The sequence below is a fragment of the Panthera leo genome, chromosome D1 (genome assembly GCF_018350215.1).
Source record: "Panthera leo isolate Ple1 chromosome D1, P.leo_Ple1_pat1.1, whole genome shotgun sequence".
NCBI classification, from domain to species: domain Eukaryota; kingdom Metazoa; phylum Chordata; class Mammalia; order Carnivora; family Felidae; genus Panthera; species Panthera leo.
The window spans coordinates 40255352-40276383 of NC_056688.1; the positions used below are offsets into that span (position 1 = coordinate 40255352).

Here is a 21032-nt window from a genome sequence, read left to right on the forward strand (position 1 = left end):
TTTTTGTCATGAATGAATGTTCAATTGTGTAAAATGATTTTTTTTGCATGTATTGACATAATTTTCTCTCTTATTCTGTTAAAATTACAAATTACATTGATTTTCAAATGTAAAATTAACCTTATATTCTTGGGGGACCACCTTGGTCATGATGCAGAATCCTTCTTGTATATTTTTTGAACCAATTTGCTAATATATCATTACGAATTTTTGCATCTCTGTTCAGGAGGGACATAATTTTTCTTTTCTTGTATGTAATTTTTCTTTTGTTTAAATGAAATTGCAATGCTATAAGGAAGTGTTATGCTGATTTCACAAAATACACTGAGAAATGTTTTTTCTTCCTCTATTTTCTGAGTATATGTAAGGTTAGTATTATTTCTTTATTAAATATTTGATAAAATTCACAAGTTAAATTACGTGGGCCAATAGTTATCTTTATGGAAAGATTTTTTAAAAAATAAATCCAAGTTCCTAAATAGACATTTACAGCAAGGTGGTGGAGGATGGATAGAGTTCCCACACTTTTGCAGCAAAATTGTCTTTATTTAAGATCAGGGTGTGTAGCTTGAGGCCATTCCACATGAGCACACAGATGGCCCCAGTATCCTGGGTTTTCTCTATACCCTTTCATTCTCTTGGTTCCTGGATCATCACCAAAACCTATGGAAACAAGAAAAGGTCCCGGTTAGCAAACTGTCAGAACTGGCAAATCAGGTAACATCTGTGGGCCCAGAAAACTGAAGAGAACTTTTGTTTCTTCAATCCGTATTTATTGAGACTTTACCATGCATTCAGCTCAGAGTTAAAAGATAGAAATAAGAGGAGCAGTGGGGGACACCCATTGCCTCTAAGTCAAGAGCGAAGGGCAAATCCCTATAGTTGGTGCCTGGGGAGAGGAGGCAGAGAGAACAGAACACATGCCTGGTCTGATGAGCTCAGGCTCTGCACAGAACCAAGAAGAGTGGCTGCAGCTCAGCGAGAAGCCGTAGGTCCCTTGTGTTTCACTCTCAGACTGAGGTCTGAACTGGGAGGCCTCCCTGGACAGGACTCTCCGCACCCAGCAACGGGATCCCAATAGGTAGGCAACCGGGGCTGAAACACCTGCATTCCTAACAGTTTGGTAGAGGACCTCCCGGGTCCGAATCAGATTACGGGGCTCTTCCCCACACCCCACACTCAAAATGGTTTTGGTGGAGCTAAGAGCACTTGAATGTTTCACAAGCTCCCAGGTAACTAGATGAGTAGCCACAGCACCCAAACTGATTCCTCACATGACAAGGGAAGGCAAAGCATCCAGAATAATGCTGAGACGTCAGCATTCTGGGCTCTTTGGTCTGCAAAGCTGCCAGCTGGTTGAGGTAACTTTTCTCTCTCCTTGGAACCCCCCCGCGCAACTTATGTCCTTGGGGTACTTACCCCACTTTTTCCTGCCACACCTTCTAAGGTATGGGCAGCGGTGGGGAAGGAAACGGGATACTGCTGTCAGACAGACTTGGACTCTGTCCAAGGAAACTCAGGAAATCATTTCACTTCTTTTTTAGTCGCTTACTAAATATAGATAATGATATGTCCTCAAAGAATTTTCTAAGGATTCAGTGAGAGAGTGCATATAGTGCCTGATACAAAGCAAGCACCCGCTAAGTGCCAGCTGATACTGTTCATTAGCAGACTGTGACCTCCAAGAGGGCAGGCAACACGCCTTTTTTTTCTCCTGCTGGACCTGGCCCCAGAGTAGTCGGTCATGTTTGTGGAACCGAAGAAGGAGGCCAAATTCAAAGGAAGGAAGCCAAATTGGTGCTAAGACCTGAAGTGTCTGCAAATACAAAGCCTGTAGGCAGACATGCTAAAACAGGAAGTGAGGAGCCCTTGCCCCACCTCCATTCACGCCTCCCCCACTCACTTGCCTCCACTTCCGGTCTTTGTCTCCTCTCCTCTCCTTCAAGATTATCTTTCATTTCAGGTAGTAGTAGTAGTAATAATAATAATAATAGTTAGTGTTTACTGAATGATCGCCATGCGTCAGGCACTGTCCTCAGCTCTTTGGCTGTATTATCCCAAGGAACCCTCACAACAGCCCTGGGAGACAGGTACTGGCACGATCTCCATTGTCCGGTGAATAAACCGAGGAATACAGAGGTCAGGAGCTTGCCCCAAGTCACACAACTTGAGCCCGGTGGAACCGGGAAAGGAAGCCAGGCCGGCTACATGCTCCAGATGCCTGAGGAGGGGGTGTGTGTGTGCTTGAGGTATGTGCATGGTGTGGCTGAGGTGGTGGTGCGTGCGGTGTATACACGGTGGTGTGTATGTGTGTGTGCACGTGCACGTATACGCAGGGAGTCAGTGGGGGCGCGTGCAGAACACTTGCCCCCTGGACGCGCCAGCCCCCTGCAGCCCTGCAGAGCTACCTAGCTCCTAGCACTACAGAGCTTTTTCTTTTCTTTTTTATTGCGGGGGGGGGGGGGGTGGGTCATAGATGGCCTTTACTATGTTGAGGTATGTTCCCATATGTGTGTGTGTGTGTTTGTGTGTGTATATATATCAGTATATATGTCACATATATATGTGTGTGTGTGTGTATATATATATACACATGCATATATATATAATTTATTGTCAAACTGGTTTCCACACAACACCTAGTGCTCATCCCGACAGGTGCCCTCCTCAATGCCAACAGGAAGGTATCCATTCTTACTGCCCTTTGGGGAACAGAGAGAAACCAGAAAGGAGGCCAAAGTGGGAGAAGAGGACAGCTCATAGGAAGCAATTGGCTTCTTCTGTCCCAAGCCCATCCTCATTCTGTCCCTTCCTTGGTTGATGTGTGCCTCAAGCCTCCGGTGCAGTGAGAGTGTCTGCCAGGGCCGATGCCGAGCTCACTTGGATGTGGCCCCCAGTGCCTATAGGCATCCTCTGACTAGCCCGAACCAAGGGTGCCGATGGTCTTCTTGTCCACAGGATGAAGTTCCACAAGCCATGTGCTGTCACGTGAACAGGACGGCATAGCCCAGCAGGCTGCCTGATCTCATCCACGGAGCAGATCCACTCCCACCATTTAATGAACCTGTCGCCCGGTCAGTGATCCAGTCTAGAGAGTGTCTACCTGGACAGGATGCTGGGCATTAACGACAGGTGGAGTTTGGCTCTGAGGCCCTGTGGACTGGCTGCCCTTGGAAGCATCCTGGAAGCAGCGCCCAGGGTTCCAGAGGGCTGAGACAATCTTCTTGTATTCCCTACGGAAGTTCTGGTTCAGGAGCCCGTAGACTATGGCATTAAGGCAGCTGTTGAAGTAAGCCAGGTAGTAGCTGGTGACAAAGAGCCCCTCTGGGAGCTGGGGAGCTATTCCTTCTGGGTTGATGGCCACAGCAAGGCCAATGCAGTTCAGCGGGGCCCAGCAGATAGCAAAGATCACAAACACCACGAACATGGTTAGGAAGCTCCGGACATCGCTGGGCCTCAGGCGCAGCTTGGTCTCCAGCTTGGCCTTCCTGTGGGACTGGAGCACCAGCACCCAGATGCGCAGGTAGCAGAAGGACACAACAGCAATGGGAAGGAGGAAGTGAATGACTACCACTGCCACTGTGTACTGTGTGCTGGCCGTCTGGATGAAGGTGCAGGAGTAGATGCGTGGGTCGTACTCCAGGGACCCCACGAAAAAGTTGGGCACCAAGGCCACCAGAGTGAGCAGCCAGATGAGGCAGATGTAGACGGCGGTGTGCCAGTGCCGGTAGATCCGGTGGTAGGCCATGCTGTGACAGATGTAGCAGTAGCGGTTAATGGCGATGGCAGTGATGTTGAAGACAGAGCCGATGACACTCAGGCCCAGCACGAAGCCACTGGCCTTGCAGTGCACCTCCCCCAGGGCCCAGCCGTCATGGAAGATGGCCACGAGGATTAGCGGGTAGGGGTACAAGGCCACCACCAGGTCAGCTGATGCCAGGCTCACCAAGAACAGATTACCTGGAACAGGAAATAGGGAGCAAGAGTCAGCAAGAGACCCCACAATTTCTCTTCTGTCGAATATCCTACCCTTTATCCAGTTACCTTAAACAGTTACTTAAAAGCTACTGAGCTAACTATTAGTACTGGGGATGGAACAGTGGCTTTTGGAGGCACGGCGTTCAGGGCTCACACAGCATCTCTGCTGCTCACTGTGTGACTGAGGCAAGTTACACCGGTGCTCCAGGCCTCATCTTTCTCATTCGCAGAATGGGAATAATGATACCTACTTTCCACTATAGCTGTAGAATTAAATAATGGTGCCAAGTGCTTGGGGACACAGTGGGTGCTCACAAACGATGACAATTTTCATGAGAGGCACAGATGCTCGGGGGCTTGGCATCGTTTAAACTCCAACAAGGATTCCCAGGGACGAGGATCCAAACATCAGGAAAATTGAATTAACGACATTTAGAGAGTAGCCTGTTGACCAGTCGGGAGAAGACGCAAAAGGAGACTATCAGAGAGATTTATAGGAAGGTGGCGTGTGGGCAGGGAGGGGTGGTAGTGAATCCACTTCCCTGGCTTTTATATGCAAAAGAAGAAAGGACTGGACTCCATGCCACCAGGCCGGGCGTCTGCCGACATGGCCACGTGGCTGGGAGCGTAGGCCCCAGGCGAGGCAACACAGGGGAATACCAGAATACATGGTTCTTCCTCTTGCAACCTTTCTTCTATCCCACCTGCCAAATGCAGTTCACATTTAGAAAACTGAATTAAAGACACTTAGAAAGTAGCCTGAGCCGCCTCCCTTTGCTGAATGGAGTGTTCTCTGGCGTCACCAAGCTCCGTAGCCAGAGAGAACCTCTGGAAACTACAGCAGCCATTGATTAATATGCTTTGGACGTGTTCTGGGCCAGAATCCTAGGGAAGAGACGGGGCTACATCCAAAAGAACTCATTTCTATGGCTAAAACATTTGCATTCTAAAACAAACACTGACTCACGAATAAAACACCAAGAATCTGAAAGTTGGGCCGACATGAAGCTCAGAACATGAGAGGCTCGATCCCTGATGCCACTTGTTTCATTCACCGGGTGCACTGTTGGAGCACCAACTACATGCTCAGAAGATGATATCCTCTCCAGCCATAGAGACCCTTGGGAATGCAGTGGGCATTAGATGTCATCTTTCAAGCCTTCTAGCCTCTTACCACATGGTGGAGTGCAAGCTGCCGGCCCTAGAGCAGCTGAACACAGAGGGCAGATGGAATACGTGTGCAGGAGGGACTCCCCAAGGAGGCAAGGACACTGGCTCCAGTGCCACCATGAATGTGTTCTGTATGTGGCAGAGGCTGCTGTGACCACCTCAGGGGTCCAAAGCATCAGGCAGGGTCCAAAAGGTGCAGCCATCAGAGAAAGGTCTGGCTGTGGTCTGGCTTCAAGGGGGTACAGAAAAAGGGAGGCTCAGAGTCATCTGGCTGGGGATCCTTATGAGTCAGACCCTCAGGTAAGGTAGACTCCACAATTACAGTTACAAACCCCCAAGGTAGAGAAAGGGCTGTTTCCAGCCCGTTCCCCGTGCACATTTACCACGTCTCAAAGAAGTTTCCACAGGATGCGCTCCAGATGGGGGTGGGAACACAGAAGACCCCCAGGCAGCCTTTTTTTTTTTTAATTTTTTTAACGTTTATTTATTTTTGAGAGAGAGAGAGAGAGAGAGAGAGAGAGAGAACACGAGTGGGGGAGGGGCAGAGAGAGAGGGAGACAGAATCTGAAACAGGCTCCAGGCTCTGAGGTGTCAGCACAGAGCCTGACACTGGGCTCAAACTCAGGAATGGTGAGATCTTGACCTGAGCCGAAGTCAGATGCCTGAGTCACCCAGGTGCCCCCAGGCAGTCTTCTTGAAGTGCCTATTCTGGCCTTAGAGGCATGTAGTCAACCTCACTCAGAACCAATAGAAAAGAAGCCTGTTAGCTTCCTGGGACTCGTCAGGACCTAACCACTCCTGAGTCAGACCTATGTGAGGGCCCAAGGGAGATAGGATGTAACTGATGTAACATCGTTTGGACAATTAGGCATCTTAATGGGATAAAATTGGGATAAAACCCTGTCACATTCTTCCTGCTGGGTATGGCCAGGCAGGAAATGCACATCTGAGGACCTGCTTGAGGTGTGGAGTGGGTCTCCTGCTTTTCCATTCAATTCCCAGTCATGTTTGCTGTCTCCACTGGTGGATTTCAGTCTCTGGCTCTCCTGCTCAAACCTCACCTGGCTCCAAGACGGCGAGGTATTTCTTCTCTCAAAGTTCTTGTTCTCAGCTGAATCAGGAGCCCTTGTCTCTTCCCAGAATTTTAAGTGTCTTTTTGACACTTGGAGGTGGTGCTGGAAGCCGGAATGACATGGGTAATTTCAGCTCTGTCGCTTTGAGGTTGGGCAAGTTACTGAATTTCTCTCTCCGTGACTGTTCCTTCATGGGCTCTCTCCTTTTCTTCTGAGGCCCTCCTTCCTTCTCTTCCCATGCATTCCACTTGGCTGTTTCTGTGAAGAAAATCACTTCTTTCCAACATAGGAATATTGGTCTCTGCAGGGCCCTCTGGGCTCCTGATTGAGCAGCAAACAAGCTTTTGGCACTTGCAAGCACGTGCGGAGAAAGTCAAGGGCTGCTGGGAGCTGGTGCCAGCTCAGCCAGCTGTTTTCCCCGAAAACCAGTGAAGCTCTGCCGTGTTAATGTGGCTCATCCCCTAATAATGCCCCAGAGGCTGGCAAACAGCTTGTAAATAGTGGGAAGAACACATTCAACTCCACGTAGACAGTGATTCAATTACTCTCCCCTATTGCTCCGGCTGTTCCTAAAAGGCTGAAATCAACCAGTTCCCGCTGTAGGTTCATCTGCCCAGACATCAGACTATCTCCCAGATTTCTTGACACAATTCCAAATTAGGCAAATGAAATTCTTGTTTTGTCTCCCATCTGTAGGAAGCCAGGTCCTCTCTGGAGGATACTCAAGGGAGATCTAGTTCTCTATCCATTTTTTCCCCTAGACAGGTGAGAAATCAATCAGGGTGCACACAACACTGCTCATCCCCCAGTGCACGGGCTTCTAATGAATATTTACATCACAAGTCCTGGCGTGATTTATTTCCATCTGGCTCCATCAGACAGGGTGTATTAGTGGAGACAGCCTTCAACAACAGGGCTTTGCTCACTAATACGGGATTCCCTTTTCATATTCATACACAGAGCACATCCCTCACACACAACCACCACAATCCCCTCCCTCCTCGCTTCCTCTGTCCTTTTTTCTGGGAAATCTACTTAACAAGGATCTGGTAATCCAGGGGGGGGAAAGAAAGCCAGCAGACGTCGTCGAGCTATCTAGTCTTCATCAGATAGGAAAATTCCAGAAGGTAAAGCTATCTCCATCCCTTGCCCCTCCTCCTGTGCGCCCCCTGCATCCCTCCTCCCTGTGCCCACCCTGCATGCCCGAAAAAAGAGTTTGTTGGATTTAAATTGTCCTCGGTCATTGAGCTAAAAGCCAATGTAGAAACAAATAGTCATGGAATCATTTTCTCAGTAAATATTTCTGAGTATCTACCAGGCACCAGCTCTGCCTTTGCCAGGGCCGAGGGAGGCATGGTGAACAAGAGAGACACATTCCCTCCCCACACAAAGCTCATGGTCTCAGAGAAGCCAATTAAATAAATAAAAAACCGAGACGTAGAAAGGTTAAAATAGGGAAATAAACAGATCGTCTATCATTTCTAACAGGGTTAAACTTTTGTGCCTCGGGGTCATCTTCTATCCCTTACTTATTCAAACATACAATACGTCTATTGAGTACTACCGTGTGTGGGTCAAAGACATGGCCCCTGCTGTTGAGAGGCCAACAGGGCTATTGGGGAAACAGACACAAAAACAGCAGCCAATCAGTGTGGTGAGAGCTGGGAGGGAGGCCAGGCTAAGGGAGCAGTGAGGAAGTACTCAGGTGGCCTGAGGACGGGGGCAGTGGCAGGAGATGGGGCTGGTCAGAAAGGAAAGTTCACCAAGGAGTTGAATAAAATTACAAAGACCCTTGCAACAGGCCTGCCTCCTTCCTAGAATGGCTGTTTTCTTCCAATGGGATTTGTACGGGAAAGGGCAGAGGAAATAATAATCATCTCTAAACTAAACTGAACTATTTTTATCAGTTCCTTTCTGGGGATAAGCATCTGAAATCACTGAGCAGATCATTTATCAAAAACTTGATTTCCTCGGGCACCTGGCTGGCTCAGTCAGTAAAGCATGTGACTCTTGCTCGAGGAGTTGTGGGTTCATGCCCTTCATTGGGTGTAGAGATTACTTAAAAATAAAATCTTAAAAAAAAAACAAAAAACTTGATTTCCTTACAAACACTAAAACAAATGGCTTTTACATTAATGTAAGCTCCTAATTTGGTTCCCAAATTCTTTGGTGGCAGAGATTGTTTTCCACTAAAATGACATTATTTACGAAAATCTTAGAGAGTGTGGATGCGTCTAAGGGCTAAGTTGAAATGTAACTTTGGTTTAATTAAAAAAGAAAAGGACTGTTAGGCAAGCTAATAGTGTAAACAAAAACATGATGGGGGTACTTCAACCACTTAAAAGAAGAAAATGTATTCTTTTTCCTTTTCTTCTTATGCCAAGAGCATAAACATCTATTTTTTAAAAAATGAGATTCTTGTTACAAAATATTCTTCCATAATCATCAATAGAGATATCTGGAGACTCTTATGGTACCATTTTATTACTTCACTTACACTTAATACTAACAACAAAGCAAAAATTTGTATAGCACCTTGGAGTTTATAATGTGCCTTTACATAAATTGGCTGAATTGTCTATCACAAGAATCCTTTAAAGTTGACAGCATGGTTTCCATTTCAAGAAACTGACACTAAGATTATGTGAACTGCCAATAGCCCTAACAGAGAAAGAGTGACAAAGAAGGGGCACTGGAGGGAATCAGGAAAAAGAAATGTCAAGGGCAATGGTGTAGTTTCTTGGTCATCCACCAAGGTGAGAAAGAACAGGAAAGTGTGCCCATTTAACCTGGCCATTAGGAGGTGACATTAGCAAGGGCAAATTCTGTCAAATGTTGGAGAATAAACTTTTGCACTGTAGCTGGCTCTCCCAATCAGCTCTGGCTTCAACACAAGGAAAGAAATGGAAGGGTCCTTGCCAAGGGATATCCCCTTGATGGGGGGATGTACAGAGTCTTTTTCCTTTTCTGTCTCTTTTAAATGGGAGAGACTTTTATCTGGCATATAATAAGCACACAGTAATATTAGCTCTAATTTATTACTGTTGTTTTATATTATTATTAGTTGCATAGAAAAAAACAAGAAAGAGATTCTCAACTACAATCTTGGACTATAATTCCTGGAGATAAGATATGAGAAGTCACAGCTCAGGAAGGACAGCATAGAAGGTAGGACACTGACCCCAGGATGAAAACTCCCTCAGCACTGGGGACTCTACTTCTCAACTCCCCAAATTCTACTCTTTCAGCAATAAGTATTTTAAATTGTAAGACCTAATAGTGGCACTGGTATCTTCAGAATTTTGTGATATATCATGCTAAACACAGAACCCAACTTACGGGGAAAAAAATAAAAAGTCAGTCAAACACAGAAGTCTCCATGCCCCTGGGCTACTGAGAGCTACAGAGAGGGAATTAAAGAGGATTATGAGCTTTCTTGATTGTTCAGCTAAAGACATAATTATGGGATTTAAAATGTGTTTGTCTTTGCTTGGTGAAGAGATAAGAAAGTATTCAGAGCAGAAACCTGAAGTTGGAGAGCTCAGGCAACATCAGGGAGAGTCCAAACTAGCCCAGTTTGGTCTTCAGCGGATAAGCACTGCAAACCCCACGGGCTGAGCAGGTCAAAGGACACCTGTCACCAAGTGGCGCGTCTCCATGAGTGGTTGGTGGTGGTAGGATGATGCCTGGACCGAGTGGAATCCACCTCACCTATAACACCTGGAGTGCACAGGGACTGTGGGTCTACTAAGCATTTCCTCCAAGCCTCCCAAGAGCCTTTGCGTGAAGCCAGCCTATCTATTCATTCATCATTTACACCCTCAGTCAACAAGTGGGAGGAGAAGGCGGGCTCTAACTGGGCATGCAAAACCCCTGCCGGGCTGGAAATTCCCATCAGGAAGCCTGCAATGCGGTCTCTGTCCCTGGACAAAAGATGGTACAGGCTGAGCATCACTGGGTGCCTGGAGGACAGAGCAGACTCTGGACAAGGACCTGTGTGTTCGGCAACCAAGTCCTCCATGTTTTCCTGGGCAATCCCAACGTCAAACATTTCACATCCTTTCTCCTTACATATCACCAAACTGTCTTCCCCAACAGCCTCTAACTTAGACGCAGCACAAGAATCCATTGTCAGCCCACGGCTGCTGACTGTCACCTGGGAAATCAGCTACTGTGCCTACGGGCCAGGAGTAACTGATGCTTGTCATGCTTTCACCTCTCTTAATGGAGATCATCTTAACATGACACTAAGGACATGAGTCTCTCAGCTCTCTTCCGTGTGGCCGACTGGACAGTGAAGGTAACGGCAGGAGGCTCACATTCCACAGGCAGCCCAGACCAGCAAGGGGCAAACTCCCTAAGGAGCCACTGAGGCACAGTTTGGGGCAGCCCAGGCATGGCTGGAGGCGGCCGGCCACACAGGAGCAAGTGGAGCAGGCACACCTTTGTGTAGAGGTGCCACTCAGCTTTCAAGGACAAGAGTGAGGTGTACTGTACCCTTTTAGTGTTCAAAGCAATTCAGTTCCGTAAGAATTCCACTGATTGCATGTGCAGTTCTGAATGCCGTAATGAGCCTGCCCCACCTCGTGAAGCACGATTAATTCCTTCCGACCCATTGCCTTCTGTTGCCGTGTCCATTTTCAACTTGTTTCAACACCCGTAGTCAGTCCTTAGTATGCCCTCAGCTCTGTGGACAGAAATGGACTAAAAGTCTCAGCCTTCAACAAACTCATAGTCCCACAGGGAGAGAGAAAGACCAACAACAGGACAGCGAGGCAGGAGCTGTCTGGGGAGGGCCCGTGGAAGCCCGAAGAGGGAGACAGAGTCCCCACTCCCTCTCCATGGAGGACTTGGTTGCCGAACACACAGGTCCTTGTCCAGAGTCTGCTCCCCACGCCTTTCTTGCTATTAATAAGCAACGTCAACAACCGCACCGGGACATTCACTAGCAGAAAGAGGCAGGGAGCTCCCCGAGATGAGGCAGTGCATAGCACGCGTGGACTGTGTGGGAATGGTTGTAGTTCACAAGTGCGATGAGAGGAGAGAAGAGGCTGTTGCATTAGCGGGGGCTAGCCCCTGGAGAAGGGCTGTGTGAGCCGCGCTCCCGAGTCACCTGTGGTATAGACCCAAGGCAGTAACGGATGGCAGTGACTCCACTGGTGGCAAGAGCCACTGCAGGACTGAGCAGGGAAGGTTGACTGGACCCTATGGATATAGTTTCCTCAAGCGATGGTGAGTGTGTAAGGTAGGGCAGTAGGAGTAGGGAGGGCAGGAAAGGGGAATATTGAGAGATATTATAAGGCAAAACTCATGGGGACTTGGGGAATGAAGGAATGACTCCCAGGGATCAGGTGTCTGGGAGAAGAGAAGGAGGTCCAAACACTGGCATCTGGTAAGCCAAGGAAAGAAGGTTTTCAAGGAGGCAGTAGGCCTCGATGACAGATATTTGCACAGAGGGGCATTTCTGAGGCCAGGCTGCAGAACACTGAGGAGGAGATGGGGAGCAGTGAGGTAGTCAGCGGGTGGAAATTGATGTCTGGTTGTGACGGGACAGAGAATAGCAATGAACTTAGAAGCAGACATACAATCAAGGGAAGATTCTTTTCTTTTTCTTTTTTTGGAAATTCTGTTTTATCTTATTATTTTATTTATTTATTTTGACAGAGGGGGGGAGAGAGAGAGAGAGAGAGAGAGAGAGAGAGAGAGAGAATCCCAAGCAGGCTCTACACGTCAGTGTAGAGCTGGACACGGGGCTTGATCTCATGAACGGTGAAATCATGACCTGAGCTGAGATCAAGAGTCAGATGCTTCACTGACTGAGTCACCCAGGAGCCACTTTTTTTTAAACACCAGAGACCCTTGGGTATGTGTGCCTATTTGTGTGTATACCTGTGTGCCTGTGTGTGTGTGTGTGTGTGTGTGTGTATGTCTATGATAGACATTGAAAACACAAATAAGAGAGAAAGAACTTGATGGGGGAAGGTTCCAGAAAAGCAGGGAAAGGAAGAGATAAAAATCAAAAATGCAGAGATTATTGTTGGCTAAGTCTAGACCAGGGCAAGCATGGCCGTGGCAGGCACAGAACATGTCCTCAGATGCTGTCAGGAAAGCCCCAAATATGGTAGATCCCCAGGAAGCACACACTGAGAATTGTCAACTGCCAACCCAGTGCCATGTAAAAAAAAAAAAAAAAAAAAAAAAAGAGTGAACCAAACACCTGGTCTTCCCTTCCAAGGTGGGTCTATGCCCCACATCTGTCTCCCATCTTCCCTCCATCCCTCCCTCTCTTTACTGCTGTCTCTGAAAAGATCGACCCAATGCATGCAGCAACAGAAGCCACAGATAGGGTAGTTCCAGGAAAAAAGGACAATTAATCTAACCACTTACCTGCCACCAGGATCATCCCTGTTGGGAATGACAAGAGGAACTGGGGCACCTGAGTGGCTGAGTCGGTTAAGCATCCGACTCATGGTTTCAGCTCAAGTCATGATCTCACAACTCCTGAGTTCAAGCCCCACAACCCAGCTCTGCGCTGATGCTGATGGTGCAAAGTCTGCTTGGGATTCTCTGTCCCCCTCTCTCTGCTCCTCCCCCACTCAGGCTCTCTCTCTGGCTCTCTCAAAAATAAATAAATAAACATTTTTTACAAAAGGAATGGAAAGAGTAACTGCATCTGTAATAGTCAAGTAAAGGATACTGGCGTCTGTCTGCTAAGAAAGGTTCTATGATCTTAATATGGGCTGTGTGCCTTGGTTATGGGACCTCTGAGTGTTCTCATTGCCACAGTCCTATCTTCTCAACACCAGTGAATTAAGGAACCAAACTTAATTACAGAAAGGTCTGACATGAGTGTTTCGTAAGGTCACTCCAAACTCTCAGTAGAGGAGACTTGATTCCTAGTGGAATGAGTGCAAATTCCAAGTGCTGACAGTTTTTTTTAAGATTTTTTTTTTTTTTTTTACATTTTATTTATTTTTGAGAAACAGAGTGAGACAAAGCGTGAGTGGGGGAGGGGCAGAGAGAGAAGGAGACAGAATCTGAAGCAGGCTCCAGGCTCTGAGCAAGCAGTCAGCACAGAGCCTGATGCGGGGCTTGAACCCACAAACTGTGAGATCATGACCTGAGCCGAAGTCGGATGCTCAACCGACTGAGCCACCCAGGCGCCCCAAGTGCTGACAGTCTTTAAGCACCTTTTCAGATCTCACCCTGCTAGGGTTTAACTGAAGTCAATGGTATGCTTTTTCATGACCCTCATCAATAAATGCAATGGTCAAATCAAAGCTGGTTGAATTGCATGACTAGAGCAGCCACCAGTGTGTCAGGAATTAACGTCATTTAGCTATAGTGTCAAAATTTGTTCCTGGTGTTGGGCTGTAGTGAACTCAACAGGAAGTAGGAACAGGGGATGTGCCAGCAAGTCACAAGCTCATTACACACCCCGGCCACACTCCCAAATCAGTAAGGCTTCTGGGAGCGCCCCCTCCCACCCCCCCACCCCCCCACACCCCCCACCCCTGCCCCTCGGGATGGAGGAGGGGAGAAGATGCCTGTCTGCTTCAGGTTAAGAAAAAAAGCAGTTCCCCCGCTCCCCCCCAAGTCTCCTTTTCCTCAGTGGGCTTCCGCAGATTATTCACCAGGGAAGCACAGCCCTCCAGGCTATCTCTAAACACCTGGTTAGTCAGGGAGAGAAGTCGCCTGTGTCGGAACCTGGAGGACCCAGCCCCACCTCCCTCCTGCCCCTCTGTGCCGGGGAAGCATGTTTGTGGTTCCCGCAAAGGGACAATGTGATCAAAAAATTTCAAATACCACTTTCTAACCACAACCTGCCCTTTCATAATATATAGCTTTTACTCAGAGCACGTAATAATGTCTTGAAAAAGGTATTCCAGATAATACTAACCACCACTACTGAAATGATGGCGTTAGAAAGCGTGTTTCTACTTAACTGTGTTGTTTCCCATATTATGAACAGTAGCTCCTAATTTTATTTTTTGTTTGTTCTTTAGGTAAAAACACTGGAGTCACAGATCCGCACAAAATATATATACCCATTTACAACTGGCCTTTCTGAATGGTCTGGCTCCTTAGAAAAGCACAGTTAAACTACATACTTGGCTTTCTTGCTGTTGCTTTTTAATTTTAATTCACTCTAATATTTGAAGGTGCTTAAGCCCAAACTAGGAAGTTACAAATTGACAAACAGGGCTTTGAACTTCTTCGTAGGCTGAGGTGCTCAGCATGCTCCAATGATCTCTCAGGATCAGAGTTCAGAGACTCCCTCCCTCACCCCTGCCCTTGTAGAGCCCCGGAGTGGAAACACTGAAATGAGAGTGGGTAGAAGGGAAAAATACTTTCAGGACTGCAACCCTATTTTGCCAAATCATCGTTTTAATCTTCACCGAATCCCACGAATTCTCTGTCTTCAGAAAGGACCCCATTATCTCAAAAGCAAAGTAGTTCCCACCCAAGCAGACCCTGCAGATTTCTGCATCTGCACTCTCTTGGCTGGAAATGGGTCTTCGGCGAACTGGAGAGAAGTTTCTAACCCAAAGCTCACCCGAGCGCTTCCCTGAATTCATTCATCTTCTTGGCACCTGCTTTGTGAACCCCTGTGCTCCGCAGGGGAGGGAGAGAGGTGTCAAAGATCCTGAGATTTCTGTGGCCAGATAGGGGCACCATCTGGAGCCGCACAAATTGGAGCACCCCGGATGACAGCAGCCTCCAGACACGTGCGTTCCCACAGCGCCGGCGCCGTGCCAACAAGTGCGCCAGAAAAACTTTGTGCAATTCACGCTGGCACAGGTCCGCCAAGTGCCCTCCGGCAGCTGCGAGAGGCGGACGCCAGCGCCTCGAGTCGGGGAAGGGCAGGAACTCACCCTAACTTTTGAGCCGAGGAGCAAACTTGGGGACTAGGTTAGAGAATAGGGAACGGGGCGCCCGGGACTGAGGACGCGCAAAGAGGCGGATGGCGGGGTCAGGGTCGAGACCAGACGCCAGCCCCAGCAGCGGGCGTGGCGCTCACCTGCGTTCCGGAGCCTGCGGTTCCTGAGCACGGAGAGGATGACCAGGAGGTTGCCCACAACGTCCACCGCGGTAGTGACGATGAGCACGGTAGACAGTGCGGGCGCCTCCCAGAGAGGACGGGCGGTCCCCGAGGGCCGCGCGCGGCCCGTCCCCGGCCAGTCCGGGCGCATGGCCAGCTCGCCCGCCTCGCAGCAGTTGGCGTAGGAGACGTTCTCAGGCATCCTGGACCCTCCCGCGCCGCGCGCGCCAGCCACCGCGCCACCCGCCGTCGCCTCAGGGAGCGCGGTGCCGCGCCTGCAGTTCTCGCCCTCCCCTCTGTGTCCAGGCTGCGCGGGCGAGGGAGGAGGCCTGTTAGGGAGGGACCCAGAGGAAATCATTAAGCGTGGGCAGGGGGCGGAGAGAATGTAGGAACTGGAGGACGACTTAGGGTGCAGGCTTGCCCAAAGGAGCGCCTTCCTCGGTGGCTGGCTCCGGAGCAACTGAGACCCAGAGCCCAACTGTGCCTGGCCCAGCCCAGGTCTCAGTCCCTGAGTGCACCTCCACTCCCAGATCCCAGATTCCTTCCTCCCTCAACCCCCAAGAGAAGCTGTGCCCAGGAAGGGACACCTAGGCTTGCAGACTGGAGAAGGTGCTGGTGGTGGGGACCTGCCCACCTGTTGTCAGAAGGGCAAGGTTTGCAGTCCCCATGGGGCTGTACAGCTCCAAAGAGAACATAGTCCCTCCCCAGCGTATGGGGACAGATCCCAGGACAGAGTAGGGTAGAGGGTTGCTCCAGGCAGCTACAGGAGAAAAACAAACCTGTGCTATTTATTGAGCACTTGTTGTTTATCCTGGGAGATATTGATGATGTCTCTGCCCTGTCCTTTTTATAAACCAAGACATCTATTGATGTATGAACATTTATTTAATTATGGCAATACTTACACGGATGTATGGTCAATACTGGAGGTTATTATTATGTGGTTTGGGAGGGTTTAGAATAACAACGACAACATAGAGTGAAAGGTGACTCCTGGAAACAAGGAACTTAGATGCTCTTTATTTAAAACGTTTGAGCACTTACTCTGATAATAACAGTAGTGAAACGGTACCCTCTCTGAGGGTACATTTTATGCCAAGTGCTGTCCTAAGCACTTTTCACATCGTCAGAATCATTAAAACCAAAATGAGAATTTTAAATATGAGGAGGAGGCGATGTGCCTGGACACACTGCTTCCACGAGAATACAAAATGGTACAGCCACCTGGAAGAGCTGTTTGGTGGCTCCTTATGGAGTTAGACGTAATCCATCCTCTGACCAGAAACGAAATGAGAATAAAACATATGTCCGCAAAAAAGACTTGTGCCAGAATGTCCAGAGCAGCCTTATTTATAGTAGCCCAAACCTGGAAACAGCCCAAATGCCCGTGAATGGGTCAACACATTGTATATTCATACATAGCCTACCACTCCGCAATAAAAACTACGGATATACACAACATGGATTAATCTCAGAAATACTCTATGAAGCAAAAGAAGCCAGACACAAAGGAGTACACACTCTACAATTCATTTATATGAAGTCAAAATATGGGAAACATTAATCTATGGTGATAGAAATTAGAGCAATGGTTGCCTATGGCGGGGTGGGGGGTGAGGATCGACTGGGACAGAGCGTAGAATAAATTTCTGGGATGTCATGTGCGTGGTATTTCATGTGAATACAATATGTGTTATTTTCTGTGGGGCGCCTGGGTGGCTCAGTCGGTTAAGCATCGACTTCGGCTCAGGCCATGATCTCATGGTTCATGGGTTCGAGCCCCGCATCGGGCTCTGTGCTGTCAGCTCGGAGCCTGGAGCCTGCTTCGGATTCTGTGTCTCCCTCTCTCTCTGCCCTTCCCCTCCTCACAGTCTGTCTCTCTCTGTCCCAAAAATAAATAAAAAACCTTAATTTAAAAAAATGTGTTATTTTCTGTAAATCATACTCTCCCACTTGCATCCTGTCCCGACCTCCAAGAACCAAAAACAAAAGGGAGAATTCAGTGAAGAGGGAGGCAGTGCTGGTATGATGATTCAGGAGAAGGATGTGATAGTTGGAGAACAGCCAGAGCCCAAGGAATGAATGAATATTCTTGCTAGCATGGAGAGGCCCCTCCCCTGTGGTAGAAAGGAAGCAGAAGCCAGGGGTAAGTTCCCAAGTGTTTCTAGACTGCTGTGAGCAAGTGAGGGAGTTGCACTCTGGCTGCTCTAATCTCAAGGAGTATGAGGCTACCTCATTAGGCAGGACCGGGGGAGGGCGGGGAGAATATGAGAGGTTTGAAGACAGGAGAAGGTATGAAATGTCATTTCAGAAAATAGGTACACTAACTAGGAGCATGGCAAATGTGTCAGGAGAGAGAGTAAACTCCTGTGCAGCTTAAGATCATGGCTTTAAATGAAGCCAGTCAGCCTCGTGGGGTAGATTGTCCATCAGCAACCTGGATCTGCTGGGGACAGGCAAGGAAGGGGCAGGGGGAATTTCAGCAGGGATTGGGGTTGGCCAGCCAGAGTAAATAACTGAAGGAAGTTCAAGTCATGACAGGAAGACAAAGCCTAGGATCTACATTAAATGAGAGATGCTGAGAAAACAGGAGGAGGCTGAGAAAGAGGGGATCAAGGAAGTGGAGGGAATTCAAAGAATTGTAGGTGAATCTGAAAAAGAAAACAGCTTGTGGTGTTGGGCTTGACTGACACTTGCTTGAGATTTCTTAAGAGTACAGATTCTGTTTGAAGTGAGGGCTCCGAGTGTGATGATTGGAGTTGGTGGCTGGAAGAATGCGAGGGAAAGTTCACTGGAAATGGCAAGGTCAAGGGTGGGTATTGTGGCAGTGAGAGAAAAGGGAAACTGAGTCAGGGAGCAAATCCCAGTGAATGAAGAGGAATGACCAGTGGGCAAGAGAGCTGCGGGAAAGAGGAAAAAGAAGAGACAGCCGGATGGTGTGAATGTCACCAGCCATTTCCAAAGAGAGGATAACCAAGCTCTCCTTGTTCTTACAGACGCATAGGGAGCAAACATAACGTGGCACTTCAGCTTTGAGCAGCCCTCACGACAATAGATGAGTTGAATACAAGATAAACTGCCCCAGTTCAGCACATCAATAACACACATTTGGTTAATTGAGTCTGAAACGGGAAATGACCCTGGACTGCCCTGGGATGTGATTATGCACATATCCACAACAGTGTATCAGAGATCTCTGGGCACCAGGAATTGGGGTGCTCTCTGCTTAAGAAGTCAGTATTATATCCTGGCACAGCTGACCGGGCTGGTACTTAGAAGGCAGGGGAAGGTACTGCTACTTTGGAAGACAGTTTGATGGTTTCTTACAAAACTAAGCACGTTATTGCCATACAATAAAGCAATCACACTGTTAGGTATTTACCCAAAGGAGTTGAAAAGTTATCTCTATACTAAAACCTGTGCATGGATATTTATAGCAGCTTTATTCATAATTTCAGAAATTGAAAGCAACAAGGTATCCTTCAGTAGCTTAATGGATAAATAAGCTTCGTTATATAGGGACAATGGAATATTATTCCTCACTAAAAAGAAAAGAGTTATCAAGCCACAAAAAGACATGGAAGAAACTTCAATGCATATTCCTAAGTGAAAGAAGTCAGTCTAACAAGGTTACATACTATTTGATTCCAACCATATAATATAGAATATTCTATAGTCTGCAAAATGCAAAACTATGGCAATAATAAAAAGATCAGTGGTTGCCAGGGATTCGGGGAGATAGAATAGGCAGAGCACAAAGGATGTTTAGGGCAGTGAATCTATTCTGTATGATACTACAGTGGTGAATTGGTGTCATTGCACTTTTGCTCAAACGCATACAACACCAAGAGTGAACCCTAATGTAAAGCATGGACTTTGAGTGATAATCAGGTATCAATGTCGGTTCATCAACTGCAACAAATGTACCACTTTTGGGGGGCAGGGGATATTGGTAACGAGGGAGGCTATGTATGTGCAGGAGATGTATGGGAACTCTTTGTACTTTCCCCTGAATTTTGCTGTGAAACTTAAACTGGTCTAAAAAATAGTCTACTTATGAGGTGCCTGGGTGGCTCAGTCAGCTGAGTGTCTGACTCTTGATTTCTGCTCAGGTCATGTTCCCAGGGTTGTTGGATGGAGCCCCTTGTTGGGGCTTAGGATTCTCTAAGGATTTTCCCTAAGAAGATTTTGCTTAGGATTCTCTCTCTCTCTCTCCCTCTGCTCCTCTTCCCCACCTTCTAAAATAATAAATAAATAAATAAATAAATAAATAAATAAATAAAAATTAAAAATAGTCTACTTAAAAGGGGAGGGAAAGGGAAGAAGGAGGGTTGTTGCCAGGGAGGGTAAAAATGCCCCAGGACTCACACATCCTCAGCCAAAACAGAATCCACCCCACTATCAACAAGACAGACTACAGCAAATCTAGAGAGAGAGGTCATGATGGTGCAGAGGTTGAAGCTAGGACGCCCAAGGGATGGAGTGGGGTCCCTGATTTAAGAGAGAGGGTTATGGGCAACTGGGTGGCTCAGTCGGTTAAATCTCTGACCTCAGCTCAGGTCATGATCTCACAGCTCATGAGTTCAAGCCCCACGTCAGGCTCTGTGCTGACAGCTCAGAGGCTGGAGCCTGTTTCAGATTCTACGTCTCTCTCCTCCTCTCTCTCTTCCCCTCCCCTGCTAGTGCTGTCTCTCTCAAAAATAAATAAACTTAAAAAAAATTAATAAAAAAAAAAAAAAAAGAGAGAGAGGGTTATTACATTCCAGAAACTAAGAAGACATCCCAGAAGGAGTGAACTCAGGGCTGGGAGGCTAGGCTGGGCCAGAGAAGTGGGCAGGAACTGGTCTAGGTAGGCCTCAAAGCCACCTTGAGGACTCTGGACTTGTCCCCATGTGGTGAAATCCATGGAGGGGTTTGTCGGACATCTGCACCCTGCCCTACTTTGCAGGCTTCCCTTCTAATACAGAGAGGATGTCTGCCACAGAAAGCAGTTCCCACGCTGACTGTTTCAAGCATAGAAGAGATGGCTTCGGTGTTCCAAGCTGATGGCCTCTTTTTTTTTTTTTTTTAATTTTTTTTTAACGTTTATTTATTTTTGAGACAGAGAGAGACAGAGCATGAACAGGGGAGGGGCAGAGAGAGAGGGAGACACAGAACCGGAAGCAGGCTCCAGGCTCTGGGCCATCAGCCCAGAGCCCGACGCGGGGCTCAAACTCACGGACCGTGAGATCGTGACCTGAGCTGAAGTCGGACACTTAACCGACTGAGCCACCCAGGCGCCCCGCTGATGGCCTCTTAATGTGAGAGGATTCGATTCACAATAGGTGAAACCAACAGTGGCTGCCAACAGTGAAATGAAACTATATGGGAAGAAAAATCAAACCCTGGAGGAGGAAGGGGAGAGAAACAAAGGAGAGAGGTTCAAGATTCCTAGCTGGTTTCTCAACAAAATAAATCAACATGTTGACACCTACCGAGAGTCCTAGTATGACAAAAATGAGCAGGACTGGTGTTCCCTACACTTGCCCCCAGGTCCAAATGCAAATCAGAATATGCTCACAGGAGCTCAGCATCTCACATCCCAACAATAATACCTTTCAATCTGGATAGTACTTGAAACCTTTTCCAAACCACTTTACAAACACCATCTCATGTCCCCTTTGTAAAGCTCCGTGAGGCCCGGGAGGCAGGTATGATTGGTCCAGCTGGAAAAGACAGGAACGGGCTCTCAGAGATAAGTCACTTGCCAAGGTTGGTGGCTGATGAGT

At 47.8% G+C, this 21032-nt stretch overlaps 1 protein-coding gene across 1 annotated transcript; it reads right to left on the minus strand.

Moving 5' to 3' along the window:
* Positions 1–426: 426 nt before the first annotated feature.
* Positions 427–15466, minus strand: MTNR1B (melatonin receptor 1B). The gene is made up of 3 exons (XM_042905895.1): positions 15244–15466; positions 3104–3960; positions 427–663 (listed from the first exon to the last, which is right to left on the minus strand). The coding sequence occupies exons 1-3, from the start codon at positions 15464–15466 to the stop codon at positions 631–633; spliced, it is 1113 nt and encodes a 370-aa protein (XP_042761829.1). The 3' UTR covers positions 427–630.
* Positions 15467–21032: the final 5566 nt, after the last annotated feature.

Excerpts from the sequence above, each read along its gene's own strand:
- MTNR1B (XM_042905895.1), bottom strand. The coding sequence starts at position 15,466 with ATGCCTGAGAACGTCTCCTACGCCAACTGCTGCGAGGCGGGCGAGCTG. Across the intron at positions 3,961-15,243 it reads CCGCAGGCTCCGGAACGCAG|GTAATCTGTTCTTGGTGAGC; the intron begins GTGAGCGCCACG and ends TTCCTGTTCCAG. Across the intron at positions 664-3,103 it reads ATGCCCAGCATCCTGTCCAG|GTTTTGGTGATGATCCAGGA; the intron begins GTAGACACTCTC and ends TTGTTTCCATAG.